Here is a 19,284-nt window from a genome sequence, read left to right as displayed (position 1 = left end):
CACTGAAAGGTCAACACTACAGTATCCAGCAAAAGTTCAACGGTTTCAAATAATTACTTTTCTTATTATTAAAAACTGCTATTCTGTATTCCGTTTAACTGTTTGATCTCTCAAATGTCCCATTTTTTATTTTTACGTTATATTAAAAGAAATTTAGATACCTATTTTTTATTACACAATAACAAAGGTTTGAACGCGATGAATTATATTCTTCTACTACCGGTAATAGACCCGACTGTATAATTATTCTCACATGTTTTCTTCCTTCTTCTGACAGGACGTCAATTACGCCCTGTCTCAATATTTCATATAAAATATATAGTTGACAGAGATTAAATAAGTACTATAATTAATGTCTGCATGTTTCTACATATTGTATTGTAAACATATCTGTTAGGCATGTGTTAGTAGATGCGTGACCTGTAAGCTTCAGGCATAAATTTCACTTTATAATTATCGTTTTTTTCATACTAAACGATCTAACGTCGTCTGGTGACTTTCTGTGTTATTGAACAACTCAAGCTGAAGTTGAAACAAATATGAAGCGAGCATAAAGTTAAAAATTCTTTATCGCAAACGGGTTAATTTAATCGAACCTAATTTATTTTAGCGTTGTGACCATCGAGGATTGAGGAATTTATGGTACAACTGCATATTCGTATTTGGAATAGATTCATAAAATCCGAAGCCAAGTCCCGCCAAACCTATATTCCAATTTCACACAGTCCTGATAAAAAAATTGCAAAACTTGACATGGAATGAAAATGATCCAATTTCAAAAATTAATCAAGCACGTAGTAAATTTAAACTTAGCTATAAGTAGACCCTAGATGGAAATCCTGTAGTTTCCAACGCAACCTCCAGAGATTGTACATTTTTCGTCACGTTCTTAGGAAGAAAACCTGCACACAAATAAAATTCCTGCTATTATAAATTTATTAGCTCCGAGAGGATGAAGCAGAAAAATTTTCAATTCATGAAGGAGACAAGTATGTAATGAAAATTTGGTTATAATTGCCGCGCGCACAAACAGTTTGAAAAGAAAGAAATAAGAAGAAAAACGCATTATAAGCCTTTCGAGTGCCTTGGCAAAGTTATAATGTAACAAAGGACTGAATTGAATGTGCTGAATTGTTACGAATTTCTTGTTTCACTAATGAGGTATATATTATGAGACTTTCTTTCACAAATGGACAGGTTTGGATAAAAATTCACCAACACATTTTTGATTTAGCTGAATTTTTTTTAACGGGTTCTATATCGAAAAAAAGAGATACGTATTCGAGGATTCTTTTTTTTCACATATTTTGGAAACACGGGATCGAAAATTTGAGAATCTGGTGATTTTCGGTTAGCGACTAATTTTCAAAAATTCATCAATCCTCGACTACGTATCTCTTTTTTTTCGATATAGAACCCGTAAAAAAAAATTCAGCTAAATCAAAAATATATCGGTCAGAAAGATGTTCGACTTGTAAAAGAAAGTCCTTTATACGTCTGTCTTGCTGTACACCTACATGTAGGATAAAAATCGATCAACAATTTGTAGAATTGAAAAATAACAGTTGATAGATATTCAAGTACCTACCCGTATAGTAAAGTTATACGTAATGCGTATCTAGAAAAAATTAAACGATCGTTGCAATAGGAGTAACGACCAGAGGAGAGAGATATTAATAAATGAAAAATAATATTCGCATTGTAAATAAACGGAAGTAAAACGAAATCCTAGTTATAATTCAACAGGTTTTTTTATTTCATCCACACACGCACATTGTACATGATCTCCTTAAAAAATTACAAAATATGACCTAAAGGCAAACACCCGTTACAATTGAGCTAGCCTCTAAGCTCAGATATTATCAATTGGTCAAAGAGAATAAGAAAAAAATGAAAGCCAATGCCGTGTGCTTCGATAAGTGATGACAGAGAAAAGGCATTTCTAATCTCTATTACAAGTGATCTCCAATAATTTCCGCCCAACTTTCAACTTCAAATTAGGAATGTTGACGAGAGCTCCGTATAGGTACGTACTTAATGATCATTCATTAATTATAATTATGTATAAAGAGGTGCTTATGTTTGTGACTTGAGCAAACCTCTATTAGTGGTGTAAATTCAATACTTGATTCAATACCATGAAACATGAAATGAGGACAGAATTTTAGAAATAAACTGAGGTAAAACAGGAGGTCAGTACTGATCAAATATGCTAAGGAGTTTGAATCGATTTCTAAAATACTCCAAAGCTATTTTTATAACCTGATCCCAAGTCAAGAATCACTTTTCTGACTAGGCTCTAGATTTTCTTTGGATTGAACGATATTTTAAAAATGTAAAATTAATTTGGTATTATAATGCCGGTGAAAAATTCTGGGCGCCGACTATTACGTGGGATAAAATTTGACTTTGAATGTTTTTGTTTTTCATTATCCGGTAACCGATAAAATGTTTCACGGTGGAACGTTACTTCCTGAATCCTGAGTACATTTTTTGTCGACCACTTATTTCGTTCGTACTAGCAAAATGCAAGTCATCCACAAACAGCCTACAGTTGTACTTTACATAATTAGCACAAAAGTAATATGACAAATCTATTGTTCTCCAACATATTAAGTGGTCAGAATTGATTGACGAGATTAAATGAGATTTTCATTGGTGATCATCTGTGCAGTGTAAATGTAACTTTAACTATAATTTGTAGTCCCTCAATTTCGACAGTGAGTGTCTGATATTTTTCTCTGTTAGTTTCCTTAATTAGAAATTATCTTAATCTTTTAATCACGATAAATAATAATCTATTAAAGTTCGTCGTGCGAATCACCGATCCCGTCAACATGACAAACAGCAGGAGTGGCAAATTCCATGGCATATTCGCATCGACTTGGCTCTGACACAGCTAAAATTTTATTTTCAGTTCCACAAGATAAATGGACAGTCGTGGATCTCGTTGGTCCATTCCAACAAGCAAGTCCTCGATCAAACTTCATGGCTGAATATCTGTTTCCCTTAAACTCTACCCACTCGTGCCAGTGACCAAGGATCACCTCCGAACCACCAGACTTTGATTTCTGAGTTGCTTTTCCAAACGGACAGAAGGTGTATACATATTCAATGTCAGTATAGTCGAAGCACTGCCCATCCAGAGGTGCAAATTCTTGGTCAGGACCATAATCTCGATCTATCTGGTCCTCCAGCTTCCTCAATTCCGCCAAAAGATCCTTCACAGCATTTTCAGCATCTTTAAACTGACTTCGTCCCTTGTCTGCCTCGCTTATCAATATTTGTGTCTCTTCGTCGTACTGCGGCGCTGGAGGTTCACTTTCAATCTCTGCATCCTCTGCATTCTCTTCGCCTTCAGCTTCGTGTTCTTCCTCCTCCTCTTTAGAACGCTCGGGATCGTCGTGTTCTCCAGTTTCACTTTCTTCTTGATTCGGCTGCTTGAACGTGCCTGCAATGAAGTGAGGAATTAATTTAGAATTACCAAGAACTTTACAAAACTTGATTATTTTGTAAATAAATTGGGCATTGCTTTAGTCTGCACAAAATTTGCCTTGCATCTTGGACATTCGTCGTATTTTAACTGTGTTTTAGAACTAACTGGATGATAATCCTTCAATTTGAAATCAGCTGTAAATTGAAAACCTTGGACGTTCTATGACAAACAAACCTAAACCTCACCTTCCTCCAGCATAACGTAGGGTTTAACGTTAGCCCAAGCAGAATCTAAGAATTCCTGAAGCGTAACTTCTTCCTTATTGTTCAAGAAGTATTTGGCTTCGTCGAGAGAAACCTCTCCGTTTCTGTTGACATCAAAGGTTTGTCTGACTTGAAGTTCAGCAACAGTGACAGTGCCACTGGAGTCAGAATCAAGATGATTAAAGTAGTCCTCCGCCTCATTGGAACTAATCTCATCCTCTTCGGGATCATTGATTATTCTTTCAGGTTCGGCAGGTTTGTATTTCTCAAGTGCGATCTTCTCCCTTTCCTCCACCTGATTTTTGATCACCTCCTTCTCCTTCTTCATACGCTCAGCTTCCTCGTAATCAGCGCGCAGTTTGACGATTTGCGATTGTTGTTCAGTCTTAATCTGCTTACCCCTGTTCATCATCTCCAGTCGAATTTTGTTACCTTCCTTAGCCAGCTCAGCGAGTCGCTGCGCCTCGATCCTTGCCTCCTTGCCAAGCTCATGGCAGTTGTCGACGCAGGACTTCCCGGAGGCATACTCATCGCTTGCATCGCAGCAGTCACAGACACCGTCATTCACCCAGCTTGACGGAATGTACTGCGGCCTGTGACCGGGATTGTGACAGAAGAAAGAGCCGTTTGAGCATGCCGAGGTGGCCGGTTCGTCGCTCCCATCGGCACAATCGCAGTAATCGTCGTTCACCCGGTTAAACGGTATGAACAGACTGCCGTCCAGACACTGGAAATCACGGTCGGCAGGGTACAACGACGTTTTTGATATCGGCACGCCACGGACGCGATGAACCTGCGAACCGGCTACGTGGCGGCATGTAAATAAACCGATAACCGCAGCGAGGACTAGTGCGTTGTTCATGGCTGGAGATTACAAGAGATTGGAATTTTCGTCTCTAAACTCACAACCACCTTGGCTAACTCCGCAGCGTTGCTGGTTTATGACGTTAAAAATTTCCTCGTTCGTTTCTTGCTCCAAATCGCCAGACGCCGGGTTGCCGCAAATTCTACTTCGCTATCTCTCACTCCGCACTCGCCTGCTGATCACGGACGCGACTTCGCTTCGTCGATTTCGACGCTAGCGCCGCAATTTAAGACCATGCCACGTTTTACGAATTATAACCAATGTGCGCCAAGTGCACTACACGGTTTCAAAGAACGCAGGCGCATGCGACGGTTTTTATAACATTCATATTTGCAGATGATAAGTATGATGATGAAATTACTTATTTGCAGAGTGATAAACGAGGAGTCAAGAAACACTCGTGAGGTTAAATAGTACTCGGTAGATGCATATGATGACGTTGAAAGATTGTATCAAACAACATCAATGTTCAAAGAATAAGCGATTGTCGTTCGGAGCGAGTTCAAACAAAGTTTAAAACTGCAGTGATGGTGAACCTCTGATGAGATTTCAAAAATTGAACCATATTCATCTGTAACAAACAATCCGACATGACGTCGAAATTGAACACCTCTCCAAGATGTTTGAAAAACGAATCGATCAACTTAGTTTGATTTACTACGTTTATCTTATTGTAGAAGTAAATGATTCAAGCCGATAAACAATTGAGTTTCGGTCGGAGTTCATTCCTCTTGAATGACTGCACTCTCAGTTTGAAGCTCACCCGCTGATTTACGACGCTGACGTTAGTAACGTTATTGCAATGATTAACGTTTCGGAAAATCGTTATTTCACATTTGCAGGAATATTTGAAATTCACTTAATCATAGTAAGCCAGCATGTATTCATATTTCGAAAACTAAACTCGCTAACGTTGCTAACTTCAGCCTCATGCTGAATTTGTATTATAATGCAGGAGTCAAAGAATAACGATTTGTGCGATTAGAACCACGAACTTCTTTGAAGAATCGATTTGAACTTAACGTTTTTCACTTTTTCTCTTGAATAAAAGTCGCAACATATTTCTCTAATAACCCAATGTTGCGTAAGACATAAATTTATAATATGTGTTTATAATAAGTTCAATATGTAAACGTATGCATATTATAGCAGCGATGAAAAATATCCGTTTTATTATGTTTTCTTTTTACTGATTTCCCCTGTACTTGATTAAACTGACGTATTACACATACAGTGAATAAGTATTCGAGATGAAAAGTATCTTTGCAGAGGAATTTTTGGGTTCAGGTATAATTTTTAGTCACCGTGCCGTTCGTTTATCTACTAATTTTTTTTACCCGTCTCTCCTTCACAATACTTGATTTGTCAGTTGTAAATTTAATTAATCGTGATTTAAAGTTATCAGGTTAAATCCAGGAATTATCCTCGTTGACTGAAGAATACATCTTCAGTCAACGGCTGACCATCGAAGGGCCTGGCCGCTTGAGTCTGGAATCGGCAGGAGAGACGAAGTGTGTATTTCTTGTATGAAACGTGAAAACTAAAAGCATTATACATCATATCATATCATCATACATCATACATCATACATCGTACATCATACATCATCATACATAGTATCAAAGTTCGAAACCATAGTTTGGATGTCGGATGTTCGGAAAGTGACGTCACCAATTCAAAATCAGCTAGCCGAATTCCTCAGTCGAGAAACAACCGCGCAGTAGAGCGGACGTATGAGAGTCGCGCTCCGCAAATTTCGAGTACCGGGTTCTCAACCTCCCGGATCCCGCGCTTCGGGTCCGCTACGTATTTCGAGTACCGGGTTCTCAACCTCTCGGATCCCGCGCTTCGGGTCCGCTCCGCGGTGAAACTCGACTTCCAGGATAAGCGCTCCGTGGTTCCTCGTTCATGTTTACAATAAATTATTTCAATTCGTTTTTCGCGCAACCCCATATTCGGTAGCTGTCAGTCCGCTAATAAAATTTCTCGACTTCCAGGATAAGCGCTCCGTGGTTCCTGGTTCATGTTTACAACAAATTATTTCAATTCGTTTTTCGCGCAACCCCAAATTCGGTAGCCGTCAGTCCGCTAATGAAATTTCTCGACTTCCAGGATAAGCGCTCCGTGGTTCCTGGTTCATGTTTACAATAAATTATTTCAATTCGTTTTTCGCGCAACCCCATATTCGGTAGCTGTCAGTCCGCTAATAAAATTTCTCGACTTCCAGGATAAGCGTTCCGTGGTTCCTGGTTCATGTTTACAACAAATTATTTCAATTCGTTTTTCGCGCAACCCCAAATTCGGTAGCTGTCAGTCCGGTAATAAAATTTCTCGACTTCCAGGATAAGCGCTCCGTGGTTCCTGGTTCATGTTTACAATAAATTATTTCAATTCGTTTTTCGCGCAACCCCATATTCGGTAGCTGTCAGTCCGCGAATAAAATTTCTCGACTTCCAGGATAAGCGCTCCGTGGTTCCTGGTTCATGTTTACAACAAATTATTTCAATTCGTTTTTCGCGCAACCCCAAATTCGGTAGCTGTCAGTCCGCTAATAAAATTTCTCGACTTCCAGGATAAGCGCTCCGTGGTTCCTCGTTCATATTTACAACAAATTATTTCAATTCGTTTTTCGCGCAACCACAAATTCGGTAGCTGTCAGTCCGGTAATAAAATTCCTCGACTTCCAGGATAAGCGCTCCGTGGTTCCTGGTTCATGTTTACAATAAATTATTTCAATTCGTTTTTCGCGCAACCCCAAATTCGGTAGCTGTCAGTCCGGTAATAAAATTTCTCGACTTCCAGGATAAGCGCTCCGTGATTCCTGGTTCATGTTTACAACAAATTATTTCAATTCGTTTTTCGCGCAACCCCAAATTCGGTAGCTGTCAGTCCGGTAATAAAATTTCTCGACTTCCAGGATAAGCGCTCCGTGGTTCCTGGTTCATGTTTACAATAAATTATTTCAATTCGTTTTTCGCGCAACCTCAAATTCGGTAACTGTCAGTCCGCTAACAAAATTTCTCGACTTCCAGGATAAGCGCTCCGTGGTTCCTCGTTCACGTTTACAATAAATTATTTCAATTCGTTTTTCGCGCAACCTCAAATTCGGTAACTGTCAGTCCGCTAACAAAATTTCTCGACTTCCAGGATAAGCGCTCCGTGGTTCCTCGTTCACGTTTACAATAAATTATTTCAATTCGTTTTTCGCGCAAGCCGAAATTCGGTAGCTGTCAGTCCGCTGATAAAATTTCTCGACTTCCAGGATAAGCGCTCCGTGGTTCCTCGTTCACGTTTACAATAAATTATTTCAATTCGTTTTTCGCGCAACCTCAAATTCGGTAACTGTCAGTCCGCTAACAAAATTTCTCGACTTCCAGGATAAGCGCTCCGTGGTTCCTCGTTCACGTTTACAATAAATTATTTCAATTCGTTTTTCGCGCAACCTCAAATTCGGTAACTGTCAGTCCGCTAACAAAATTTCTCGACTTCCAGGATAAGCGCTCCGTGGTTCCTCGTTCACGTTTACAATAAATTATTTCAATTCGTTTTTCGCGCAACCTCAAATTCGGTAACTGTCAGTCCGCTAACAAAATTTCTCGACTTCCAGTATAGTGGTTGCGGGTAATCTCGGTGATTCAGGAGGAGGCGGACGAGGATTTGTGCTCGGTGAGTAAAACACTTTTATAATATTTCACGGCAATTGTAATTATATTTTATCTGAAATATTTCAAACTTCTCATGTTTACATTGAATTATTTTAATTCATTTTTCGCGCAAGCACAAATTCAGTAGCTATGAATAAGCTTGGACATTTTATTATATTATTAATTAATTAATTAATATTCTTATAATATTTGATGGCAATTGTAATTATATTTCATCTGAAATATTACAAACTTGTCACGTTTACAATAAATTATTTCAATTCATTTTTCGTGCAAGCACATATTTAGTAGCTATGAATAATCTTATACAATATATTATATTATTAATTAATTATTTAATCAATTACTCAATTATATTAATCCTTACACAATATTTTCGATGTGTTCTAATACTGAAATATTTATTACTATTCAAGGTATAACCTGAGGTGGTTGATGGTGGTCGGAGGTGGACGAGGAGGAGGACAAGGAGGACGAGGATTTGTGCTGGGTGAGTAAAACACTTTTATAATATTTGATGGCAATTGTAATTATATTTCATCTGAAATATTACAAACTTGTCACGTTTACAATAAATTATTTCAATTCATTTTTCGTGCAAGCACATATTCAGTAGCTATGAATAATCTTGTACAATTTATCATATTATTAATTAATTGATTAATTACATTAATTCTTACACAATATTTTTGATGTGTTCCTATACTAAAAATATTCATTACTATTCCAGGTATTACCCAAGGTGGTCGGAGGCGGACGAGGAGGAGGACGGGCTGGACGAGGAGGAGGACCAGGTGGACGAGGAGGAGGCGGGCAGGGTCGTGGGAGAGGACCTCTCCTCTCCTCAGAGGAGAGGAGGGCAAGGGGCAGGGTCGTGGGAGAGGACCTCTCCTCTCCTCAGAGGAGAGGAGGGCAAGGGGCAGGGTCGTGGGAGAGGACCTCTCCTCTCCTCAGAGGAGAGGAGGGGAAGGGGCAGGGAAGGGGGAGAGGTGGGCGGGGAGGGGGAAGGGACGGGAAGGGAGGGGGAGGGGGAGGGGGAGGGGGGAGGGGGAGGCGGAGGGGGGGAAGGGGAGGGGGAGGGAGAGGGGGAGGGGAGGGGGAGGGGGAGGCGGGGGGGGAAGGGGAGGGGGGAGGGCGGGCGGGCGGGAGGGAGGGCGGGCGGGAGGGAGGGAGAGAGTGGAGGACGGATGTCGATGCGAGCCCATTACAGTTAATAGAGCAGTACACCCCCTCGCCCTCTCCCGCCCTCCCTCCCGCCCGCCCACCCTCCCTCCCTCCCTCCCTCCCTCCCGCCCGCCCTCCCCCTCCCCTTCCCCCCCTCCGCCTCCCCCTCCCCCTCCCCCTCCCTTCCCGTCCCTTCCCCCTCCCCGCCCACCTCTCCCCCTTCCCTGCCCCTTCCCCTCCTCTCCTCTGAGGAGAGGAGAGGTCCTCTCCCACGACCCTGCCCCTTGCCCTCCTCTCCTCTGAGGAGAGGAGAGGTCCTCTCCCACGACCCTGCCCCTTGCCCTCCTCTCCTCTGAGGAGAGGAGAGGTCCTCTCCCACGACCCTGCCCGCCTCCTCCTCGTCCACCTGGTCCTCCTCCTCGTCCAGCCCGTCCTCCTCCTCGTCCGCCTCCGACCACCTTGGGTAATACCTGGAATAGTAATGAATATTTTTAGTATAGGAACACATCAAAAATATTGTGTAAGAATTAATGTAATTAATCAATTAATTAATAATATGATAAATTGTACAAGATTATTCATAGCTACTGAATATGTGCTTGCACGAAAAATGAATTGAAATAATTTATTGTAAACGTGACAAGTTTGTAATATTTCAGATGAAATATAATTACAATTGCCATCAAATATTATAAAAGTGTTTTACTCACCCAGCACAAATCCTCGTCCTCCTTGTCCTCCTCCTCGTCCACCTCCGACCACCATCAACCACCTCAGGTTATACCTTGAATAGTAATAAATATTTCAGTATTAGAACACATCGAAAATATTGTGTAAGGATTAATATAATTGAGTAATTGATTAAATAATTAATTAATAATATAATATATTGTATAAGATTATTCATAGCTACTAAATATGTGCTTGCACGAAAAATGAATTGAAATAATTTATTGTAAACGTGACAAGTTTGTAATATTTCAGATGAAATATAATTACAATTGCCATCAAATATTATAAGAATATTAATTAATTAATTAATAATATAATAAAATGTCCAAGCTTATTCATAGCTACTGAATTTGTGCTTGCGCGAAAAATGAATTAAAATAATTCAATGTAAACATGAGAAGTTTGAAATATTTCAGATAAAATATAATTACAATTGCCGTGAAATATTATAAAAGTGTTTTACTCACCGAGCACAAATCCTCGTCCGCCTCCTCCTGAATCACCGAGATTACCCGCAACCACTATACTGGAAGTCGAGAAATTTTGTTAGCGGACTGACAGTTACCGAATTTGAGGTTGCGCGAAAAACGAATTGAAATAATTTATTGTAAACGTGAACGAGGAACCACGGAGCGCTTATCCTGGAAGTCGAGAAATTTTGTTAGCGGACTGACAGTTACCGAATTTGAGGTTGCGCGAAAAACGAATTGAAATAATTTATTGTAAACGTGAACGAGGAACCACGGAGCGCTTATCCTGGAAGTCGAGAAATTTTGTTAGCGGACTGACAGTTACCGAATTTGAGGTTGCGCGAAAAACGAATTGAAATAATTTATTGTAAACGTGAACGAGGAACCACGGAGCGCTTATCCTGGAAGTCGAGAAATTTTGTTAGCGGACTGACAGTTACCGAATTTGAGGTTGCGCGAAAAACGAATTGAAATAATTTATTGTAAACGTGAACGAGGAACCACGGAGCGCTTATCCTGGAAGTCGAGAAATTTTGTTAGCGGACTGACAGTTACCGAATTTGAGGTTGCGCGAAAAACGAATTGAAATAATTTATTGTAAACGTGAACGAGGAACCACGGAGCGCTTATCCTGGAAGTCGAGAAATTTTGTTAGCGGACTGACAGTTACCGAATTTGAGGTTGCGCGAAAAACGAATTGAAATAATTTATTGTAAACGTGAACGAGGAACCACGGAGCGCTTATCCTGGAAGTCGAGAAATTTTGTTAGCGGACTGACAGTTACCGAATTTGAGGTTGCGCGAAAAACGAATTGAAATAATTTATTGTAAACGTGAACGAGGAACCACGGAGCGCTTATCCTGGAAGTCGAGAAATTTTATCAGCGGACTGACAGCTACCGAATTTCGGCTTGCGCGAAAAACGAATTAAAATAATTTATTGTAAACATGAACGAGGAACCACGGAGCGCTTATCCTGGAAGTCGAGAAATTTTGTTAGCGGACTGACAGTTACCGAATTTGAGGTTGCGCGAAAAACGAATTGAAATAATTTATTGTAAACGTGAACGAGGAACCACGGAGCGCTTATCCTGAATGTCGAGTTTCACCGCGTAGCGGATCCGAAGCGCGGGATCCGGGAGGTTGAGAACCCGGTACTCGAAATACGTAGCGGACCCGAAGCGCGGGATCCGGGAGGTTGAGAACCCGGTACTCGAAATTTGCGGAGCGCGACTCTCATACGTCCGCTCTACTGCGCGGTTGTTTCGCGACTGAGGAATTCGGCTAGCTGATTTCAGGTCGGTAACGTCACTTTCCGAACATCCGACATCCAAACTTTAGTTTCGACCTTTAATACTATGTATGATGATGTATGATGTACGATGTATGATGTATGATGTATGATGATATGATATGATGTATAATGATTTTAGTTTTCACGTTTCATACAAGAAATACGCACTCTACCTCTCCTGCCGATTCCAGACTCAAGCGGCCAGGCCCTTCGACGGTCAGCCGTTGACTGAAGATATATTTTTCAGTGAACGGGTCAGCTAATAATGCTGCCGTTCTGCGACAGTTGGATGATGAAAAATTTCGCTCGTATCTTTCAAATGTGTGTTAAAATACACTCGAAGTGTTAAGAAGCTTCGTTCTTTCTCTCCCTATCACCTTTCCAGGTCTTTAAATCACTACGCAGCGTTAAATACTGTCTCATACACGAAGCAATCATTTCATCTCGTTCAAAATTAGCGCATCCGTGATGTATTACAGTTACTCTGAATTTTTTTCCATCCGAATACTTTTCGAAAAACGATTCTGCTCCTCCACCCAACGCAGATACTTCACTTGCGACCAGCTAAAACAGCGTTTCGATTCTATGCCTATGAAAATTCAAGATCGAGAGAGCAAATGAAAAGTTGTTGGAATAATTATGAATACTAATGTTATGGAATACATCGAGCGCGCGTCGAATAGAATCCCATTTCGAAATGAATAATTCTTCTCTTTTCGTATCATAGCTAATCTAGTAATATAGGTAAATAGGATGGTTGGAGGTGTTCGGAAATGGTAGGACATTTCAAAAGTTAAAGTCGACGATGATCCGGTGCATCAATTTTATCGTTACAGATTTTCTTTTCCCATGAGGCATAGAGTATTCAACAACGATAATGCAGTCCTTAAAATTCATCATTCATCTCTGTCCGGAAAGCTAATTCGCAAGGCGTGGTATTCTAGATATGTCAAAACTAAGCTAGTGGCACGTGTTTGCATTGTTAGAAAAATACCCGTACTCTACATACACTGTTTCTAATCTTTCGCTACATTTGGTTTAATCCCCATGCTTCCACAGCACGAATAGTCGGAAATGTTTTAGATTATCCATAATAAAATAAAAGAAGTAACAAAGCTTAAATTTATTGTTAAAGCTCTAATGAATACATCAAACTGCGGTCGAATCAATTCATTTATTATTTGCACATGACCGCTGTATATTTGATAAATTATTCCTAAATACATTGAAACATATGTATTTATAATGAAATATCATGCAATGGGCTGTGTAAACTATAAACTATAATTTCTATCGAATAGCTGCTTTTATGTCAACAGGGCTTTGAGACTCAGTCAAGTTGGATCTTGATTTTTGCCATTGTATGTAGGACATTGGGTTACAAGAACAAATGCGAATTACGAAGAACTCCGTATTAGAGATAAGGATATTTTAGTTCAAGTATATCTATACACAGAAATCCGTATGAGAATATACTAAAACCTCTGTGTTTATTGTAAAAATCTAGTTTTAAACATGTGTATATATGTATATACACATGCATAAGTATACATATACATATATGCACATACATGTACATAAATAATTGCCAAGAAATTAGGAACACTCGCAACTTGTCGCAAATAGAATAAAACGTAAGGTTAATAATATACAAATTACACAGGCGCACCATAAAACGTGGCAAGGGTAATCCTAGTGCAGTGATTGTATAAACTGAAGAAATATACATTTACATATATATATAATATAAATTAATAGTCTGGAAAAGAGTATTTAGAGAGCTTATCTAATTCCGATCTTGTCACAATAGATCATTAACATAATCAATCTATGGTTAAAGCTGTATTAGCTACATTCACTATTAGAGATAATATTTTTTATCCATTTTTATAGTTATTTAATTTCTTGTACAACAATTTTTCAAATTTCACCGCAAAATGCCCAACGAGTTCTCGTAGTGCAAATACGAGTCCAATTACCTTACAGATGGCATTACATTGATTTTTGCCTTCTCGCGTCGAGTTATAAATACAGATAAATCTCAATGAGAGCTCATTTCTATAAGATTTATTGTAGTGCTATATTCGTAGCTGTACCTGTTATTCTATATTATATACTGTCCTAAATTTTAAACACACAGCACAACAATGGCTGAAAGCACAATGGCAAGAAGAGAGGAGCAATTTGCATCTTAATAAATCTTTTCTTCTCTATACGTAACACAGCGATGTCACGTCGGAGGATATGTACTAGGGGATCACTAGGTGGGGCACAGAACTGAAACATGATTGTGTTGAAAATCTTTAACATCTCATACAGAAAGTAGGTACGTTGCCAGACCTTATATACCAACAATGAATATTCATGGATGCAATATTCATAAATACTTACAAAAGTAAGCTAATATTAATAATAATAATACTGAGCTATTAAAGTATCGCCAAGCGCTCCGTCCAAGGATTCCATTTCACCTAGAAGCTCTGTTAATTGGCTAGTTGACAGCTGACGCAATTCTGAAATCAATTGTCAACATGAAATTCCAATTCCAATCAAGACCGTGCAAACATAAATGTTTTGATACAAATGAAGACAAAACGATATTAGTATACAAGTTAAGAATTCTTGATCTTATTACTTTCTTCGTAGAATGGTGATCCTAAAACCCCCTTACTTCTTTCCAAAGTTTCATCCACATCCAGTAGAGATCCTTTGGAGTTAGCAGACCGTTCCATTGACGGACTTTCCTGCAATGCGGAATATTAAAAATTAGTTATATCTTGCAATTACAACGTTAAAGAAAAATGATTAAGATATAAGCGCCAGTTAAGAAAGTTCCTGACTAAAATTACTCTGAGTAAATAATATTATTTAAAAAGAGCAGAACGAGTTGTTATTACATTTAGTCAGCATAATTCTACACATTGAATCCATCGGACATTCATAAAGTACTTGAAAAACTCATAGGTACACATGACATACTGTCTAATTGAATATTTCTAATGCAAATACCTGCATGATGTCATCGATCTCTCTGAGAACTTCTTCTGCAGTTTTTAGTGGCTCCTCAGGGCTGTGCGTGTCAGCGCTACTAGATACAATCAAGGCATGCATATCCAGATCTGTGGCTACAGCCTCGTCTTCGCTGCTCAAGTCCTCAAGCTCCTGTCTGTAACAAATAAATACGACAATTGATTGAAAATCATTTATTAAATAGAAAAGAATGACTTTTTGGGTAAAACAACACTTGTAACAATGAAAATGACGCCACAAAGAATGATATTAAGAATAGGTAGTACTAGTGTTGACACCGTGATGACAATGACGAAGGAGAGATGTTTTTTTGGAAATTTTCTTTTTTATTTACCTCTTAAGTGAAACAGGTGCCTCGTTTAGATTTAATGCAGGCATGTGCAGTTTTCTTGCATAAGATTTACTCCAATCAATTGGCAAAAAGTTTCCAAAATTTCCGGTGATTGTCCACCACATTCTGAAAAATAAATAAAATTATAAATTAATATTCTACGATACACAAAATTAGTAGTCCAATGGTTACGATAGTTATACGTGTATTATACAAGTATAAAATTTGTAAACTCATTTCTAAATACATATCGACGAATTAATTCAAACTTCAATGTCACTCGATTGGTATTTTATCAACATCTTTAATGCTACAAAATCGCATTATCAAAGAAAACCCAATGAAGAAAGGAAACAAAAACCTCGCAAGCGGAGGTTCATCATAATTCCACGTAAGGGAAAATATGGTATTACTGGACACAACAATTTCACTTACAATTAGAGAAAATAAAACCATTATGTAATGCAAATTCTGATAATTTACGATCTCGCATAATTATGCTGAAGTCGCGTCACTGAATGGAAATAGGGAAAAAACAATTCATCCGCAAAGTATATCAGAATACAACTTATTTCAATAAGTATTTAACCGAAGGAAGTAAGCCTCTGCCATCGTCAATGAGTCATCGTTGGTATACAGCGAATGAATGAATAAATGACGTAATTCTCGCGAGACACTTATGACGTATATGGGCATGGAAAAGAAACAGTTACACTACGCGTTTCTTGACCGTGCTGCTGTACACCACTTGACTGAAAACTAGTTTTTACCAATTTCAACTTTTCAAATGAAAAATTACAAATCAAGTACAAAAATTTTATCACAATATTTTCTTCGACGCAGTTGTCGACGATATGAAACGTGCAAAATTCATTAATGCTCAGTCCCTTTGAATTTGGCAATTAATAACCTCTGTTCGAAACGCTCCGTGCTCACCTCGTCATTATCATTATCATAATCATCTCGCGCGAAGCCAAGGTCTCGGTGAGAAAATGTTTTTACAGTCATCAAAGTCGTATAATGTCGCGAGCAGAGCGTCAGGACACATTGAACAAACACGAAGAGAAAATAACATAATATCTACATCTGGCATCTGATCCCAGTGGGTGTTTTTCTCGTTCTCTTTTTTAATATGATAAATGATAACTGCGATCGTGAGCACGCAACATTTGTCAGCCTAGCTGCAAAGCTCGAGAGCCCTTCACCAGAGACCGCAGACACAAAGCCCTGAATTTATAAGATCCTTAAAGTGATTACGGTAAGAATGTCATGCCAAGTCCAAAAGCCCAAATCGAAAGTTAGAAGAGAGGGAAAAAAACCATTTAAAATAATCTCCAGCAATGTTATCTGAGCCAATGATACAGTGAATCCGAATGAAACAACACCTCTAGTATGTAACAGAAATGATTCTGAGAAAATTCGAAAAAAACCATCTAATCGTAAAAAATCAACAATTTTGGCAAAGGATTTTTCAAATAAACTCATCGACTTGACTACACGTTAAATTATTCTACTATTTCATTGATATACGAATTTTTCAACTAGATTAGTAGTTCATTAAATCATGTGTTCCATAAATGCAATTCGAGTTGTATTTATCAAGTGGAACTAACTCTTCTATGTAACTTTCGTACGACAGTGTTGTTTATTTAATTAAGTAACATATTCCGATGGGTTTGTAGATAGCGGCAGATTTAAGATTTTCCCTGTACTATGATTATTGCACTGTTATACTCATTTCTCTGATATTTACTTAACGCAACGGCAGCTCTCCAGTTTCCTGTTTCTGTAAAAAAGAAAATTCTACCGAACATGTGATATTGCAATTAGTTGGAAGTAAGTGACTTAGGTCTTAGGCACACATAGCTCTTTACGTAAACAACTTGACCTCCGATCCTCCACCTCGTCCAGCTCGACCAGCTCGACCACCTCCAACCACCGCCAACCACCTCCAACAACCACCGCCAACCACCTCAGATTATACTTAGAATAGTAATAAATATTTTCAGTATTCTTATACATGAAAAATATTGTGTTAGGATTGATTAATATAATTGATTAATAATTGATTAATTACTTTATGAATATGTGATAAATTTTATTATTGCATTTATAGCTACCGAATTGCAGCTTGCGCGAAAAATGAATTGAAATAATTTATTGTAAACATGACAAGTTCAAAATATTTTGGATAAAATATAATTACAATTGCCATGAAATATTATAAAAATGTTATACTTACCATGCAGAAATCATCGTCCTCCTCGTCTCCCGTGATCACCACCTCCGTCCTCCTCGTCCTCTCCCTGAAGTCAAGTTTCACCCGGTAGCGGACTTGGTGCGCAGAAACTACGTAGCTCTCGTCCTGGAACTCGAGTTACACCAGGAAGCGGACCCGGAGCGCAGTGTCCAGGAGATTAAGAACCCGGTACTCGAAATCTGCGGAGCGCAATTCTCATACGGCCGGTCTACTGCGCGGTTGTTTCCAGACTGAGGCGTTCGGCCAGCTGATTTTAGATCGATGACGTCAAGAGAAAAAAAATTTCGGGTGACGTCACTTTCTGAACATCCGAACATCCAAACTTTGATTTCGAACTTTAATACTATTTTCATGTATCATGATGTATGATGTATGATGTATGATGATATATGATGTATAATGATTTCAGTTTCTACATTTCAGACAAGAAATACGTTAAATACTGTCTCATATATGGAGCATCAATTTCATGTCGATCGAAATTAGCACATCCGTAATGTATTACAGTTACTTTGAATTTTTTTCCATACGAACACTTTTCGAAAAAGAAATCTGCTTCTCTACCCAACGTAGATACTTCACTTGCGACTAGCTAAAACAGCGTTTCGATTCTATGCCTACGAAAATTCAAGATCGAGAGAGCAAATGAAAAGTTGTTGGAATAATTATGAATATTAATGTTATGGAATACATCAAGCGCGTGTCGAATAGAATCCCATTTCGAAATGAATAATTTTTCTATTTTCATGTTATAGACATATTATTGTAGATAATCTAGTTTGTCTTCTAGAAAATTATCAAATTTATAGTATGCATCACGTATTAATCGTAAATGGATCATATATATTAATATTGTACTAGGACTACATATACATGAGGTATTCCATACCATTCCGACCTGGGTCTGACCCTCGACCCCTCAAATCTGGTTCCCGATTTTTCCTATCATTACTCGCACTCTATCAAGCAATTACGATTCTTTCAGATTTTTCAAAATAAATTTGAGCGCTTCATGAATTTTTGAATTTTTTTTTGGAACACCTCGATGGCCGTAATCGAAAAGTCTGAAAAAATGCCCAAAAATACAGTGTCAGATATAAAAAATATTGGTGGAAAATTCATAATGTCTGGGCTTTTGCTTCAACCTGTTTTTTAGCTTTTTAAGCAAAAATAAATATAAAAAAATAGAAACAGAGGTCAATTGACTATAGACTGTTGCTTGAAATTTTGTATGCATAGTACCAGATTTTAAAAAAATTTTCTCCAATTTTTCTAAAGAGTATTTTTTAATTTTAGAATTTTTTTTTATGATGGTTGACAAAAACCCTAAGAAACAGGTTGAAGCAAAAGCCCAGACATTATGAATTTTGCACCAATATTTTTTATATCTGACACTGTATTTTTGATAATTTTTTCAGATTTTTCGATTACAGCCATCGAGGTGTTCCAAAAAAGAATTCAAAAATTCATGACGCGCTCAAATTTATTTTGAAAAATCTGAAAAAAATTGTAATTACTTGATAGTGAGAGTAATAATAGGAAAAATCGAGAACCAGATTTGAGGGGTCGAGGGTCAGACCCAGGTCGGAATGGTATGGAATACCTCACATGTATACTTTTTGGTCTCTGCATCATTATTACATCTGATCTATTATTACACTGGTCTGCAACAAAATCCTCCTTCAAAAAACTATGTCATAAATATGAAGATTTTGATGCTCTGAATCTGTTCCCGATGACCGATTGTTTCTATCACGTCTCAATTTTTCGATAT

The 19,284-nt window shown here is 38.3% G+C and overlaps 2 protein-coding genes across 2 annotated transcripts; both read right to left on the bottom strand.

The window, feature by feature from the left end:
* Positions 1 to 1,732: 1,732 nt before the first annotated feature.
* Positions 1,733 to 4,789, bottom strand: LOC124184205 (glucosidase 2 subunit beta). Its single transcript, XM_046573630.1, has 2 exons — positions 3,682 to 4,789; positions 1,733 to 3,451 (listed from the first exon to the last, which is right to left on the bottom strand). The coding sequence occupies exons 1-2, from the start codon at positions 4,559 to 4,561 to the stop codon at positions 2,802 to 2,804; spliced, it is 1,530 nt and encodes a 509-aa protein (XP_046429586.1). The 5' UTR covers positions 4,562 to 4,789; the 3' UTR covers positions 1,733 to 2,801.
* Positions 4,790 to 14,295: 9,506 nt separating this feature from the next.
* Positions 14,296 to 16,822, bottom strand: LOC124184844 (fasciculation and elongation protein zeta-2-like). Its single transcript, XM_046574964.1, has 5 exons — positions 16,187 to 16,822; positions 15,254 to 15,376; positions 14,899 to 15,055; positions 14,525 to 14,633; positions 14,296 to 14,402 (listed from the first exon to the last, which is right to left on the bottom strand). The coding sequence occupies exons 1-5, from the start codon at positions 16,210 to 16,212 to the stop codon at positions 14,296 to 14,298; spliced, it is 522 nt and encodes a 173-aa protein (XP_046430920.1). The 5' UTR covers positions 16,213 to 16,822.
* Positions 16,823 to 19,284: the final 2,462 nt, after the last annotated feature.

The sequence above is a fragment of the Neodiprion fabricii genome, chromosome 6 (genome assembly GCF_021155785.1).
Source record: "Neodiprion fabricii isolate iyNeoFabr1 chromosome 6, iyNeoFabr1.1, whole genome shotgun sequence".
NCBI classification, from domain to species: domain Eukaryota; kingdom Metazoa; phylum Arthropoda; class Insecta; order Hymenoptera; family Diprionidae; genus Neodiprion; species Neodiprion fabricii.
The sequence above is the reverse complement of the archived record's forward strand: the minus strand, read 5'-3'. Positions and strand labels throughout refer to the sequence as shown.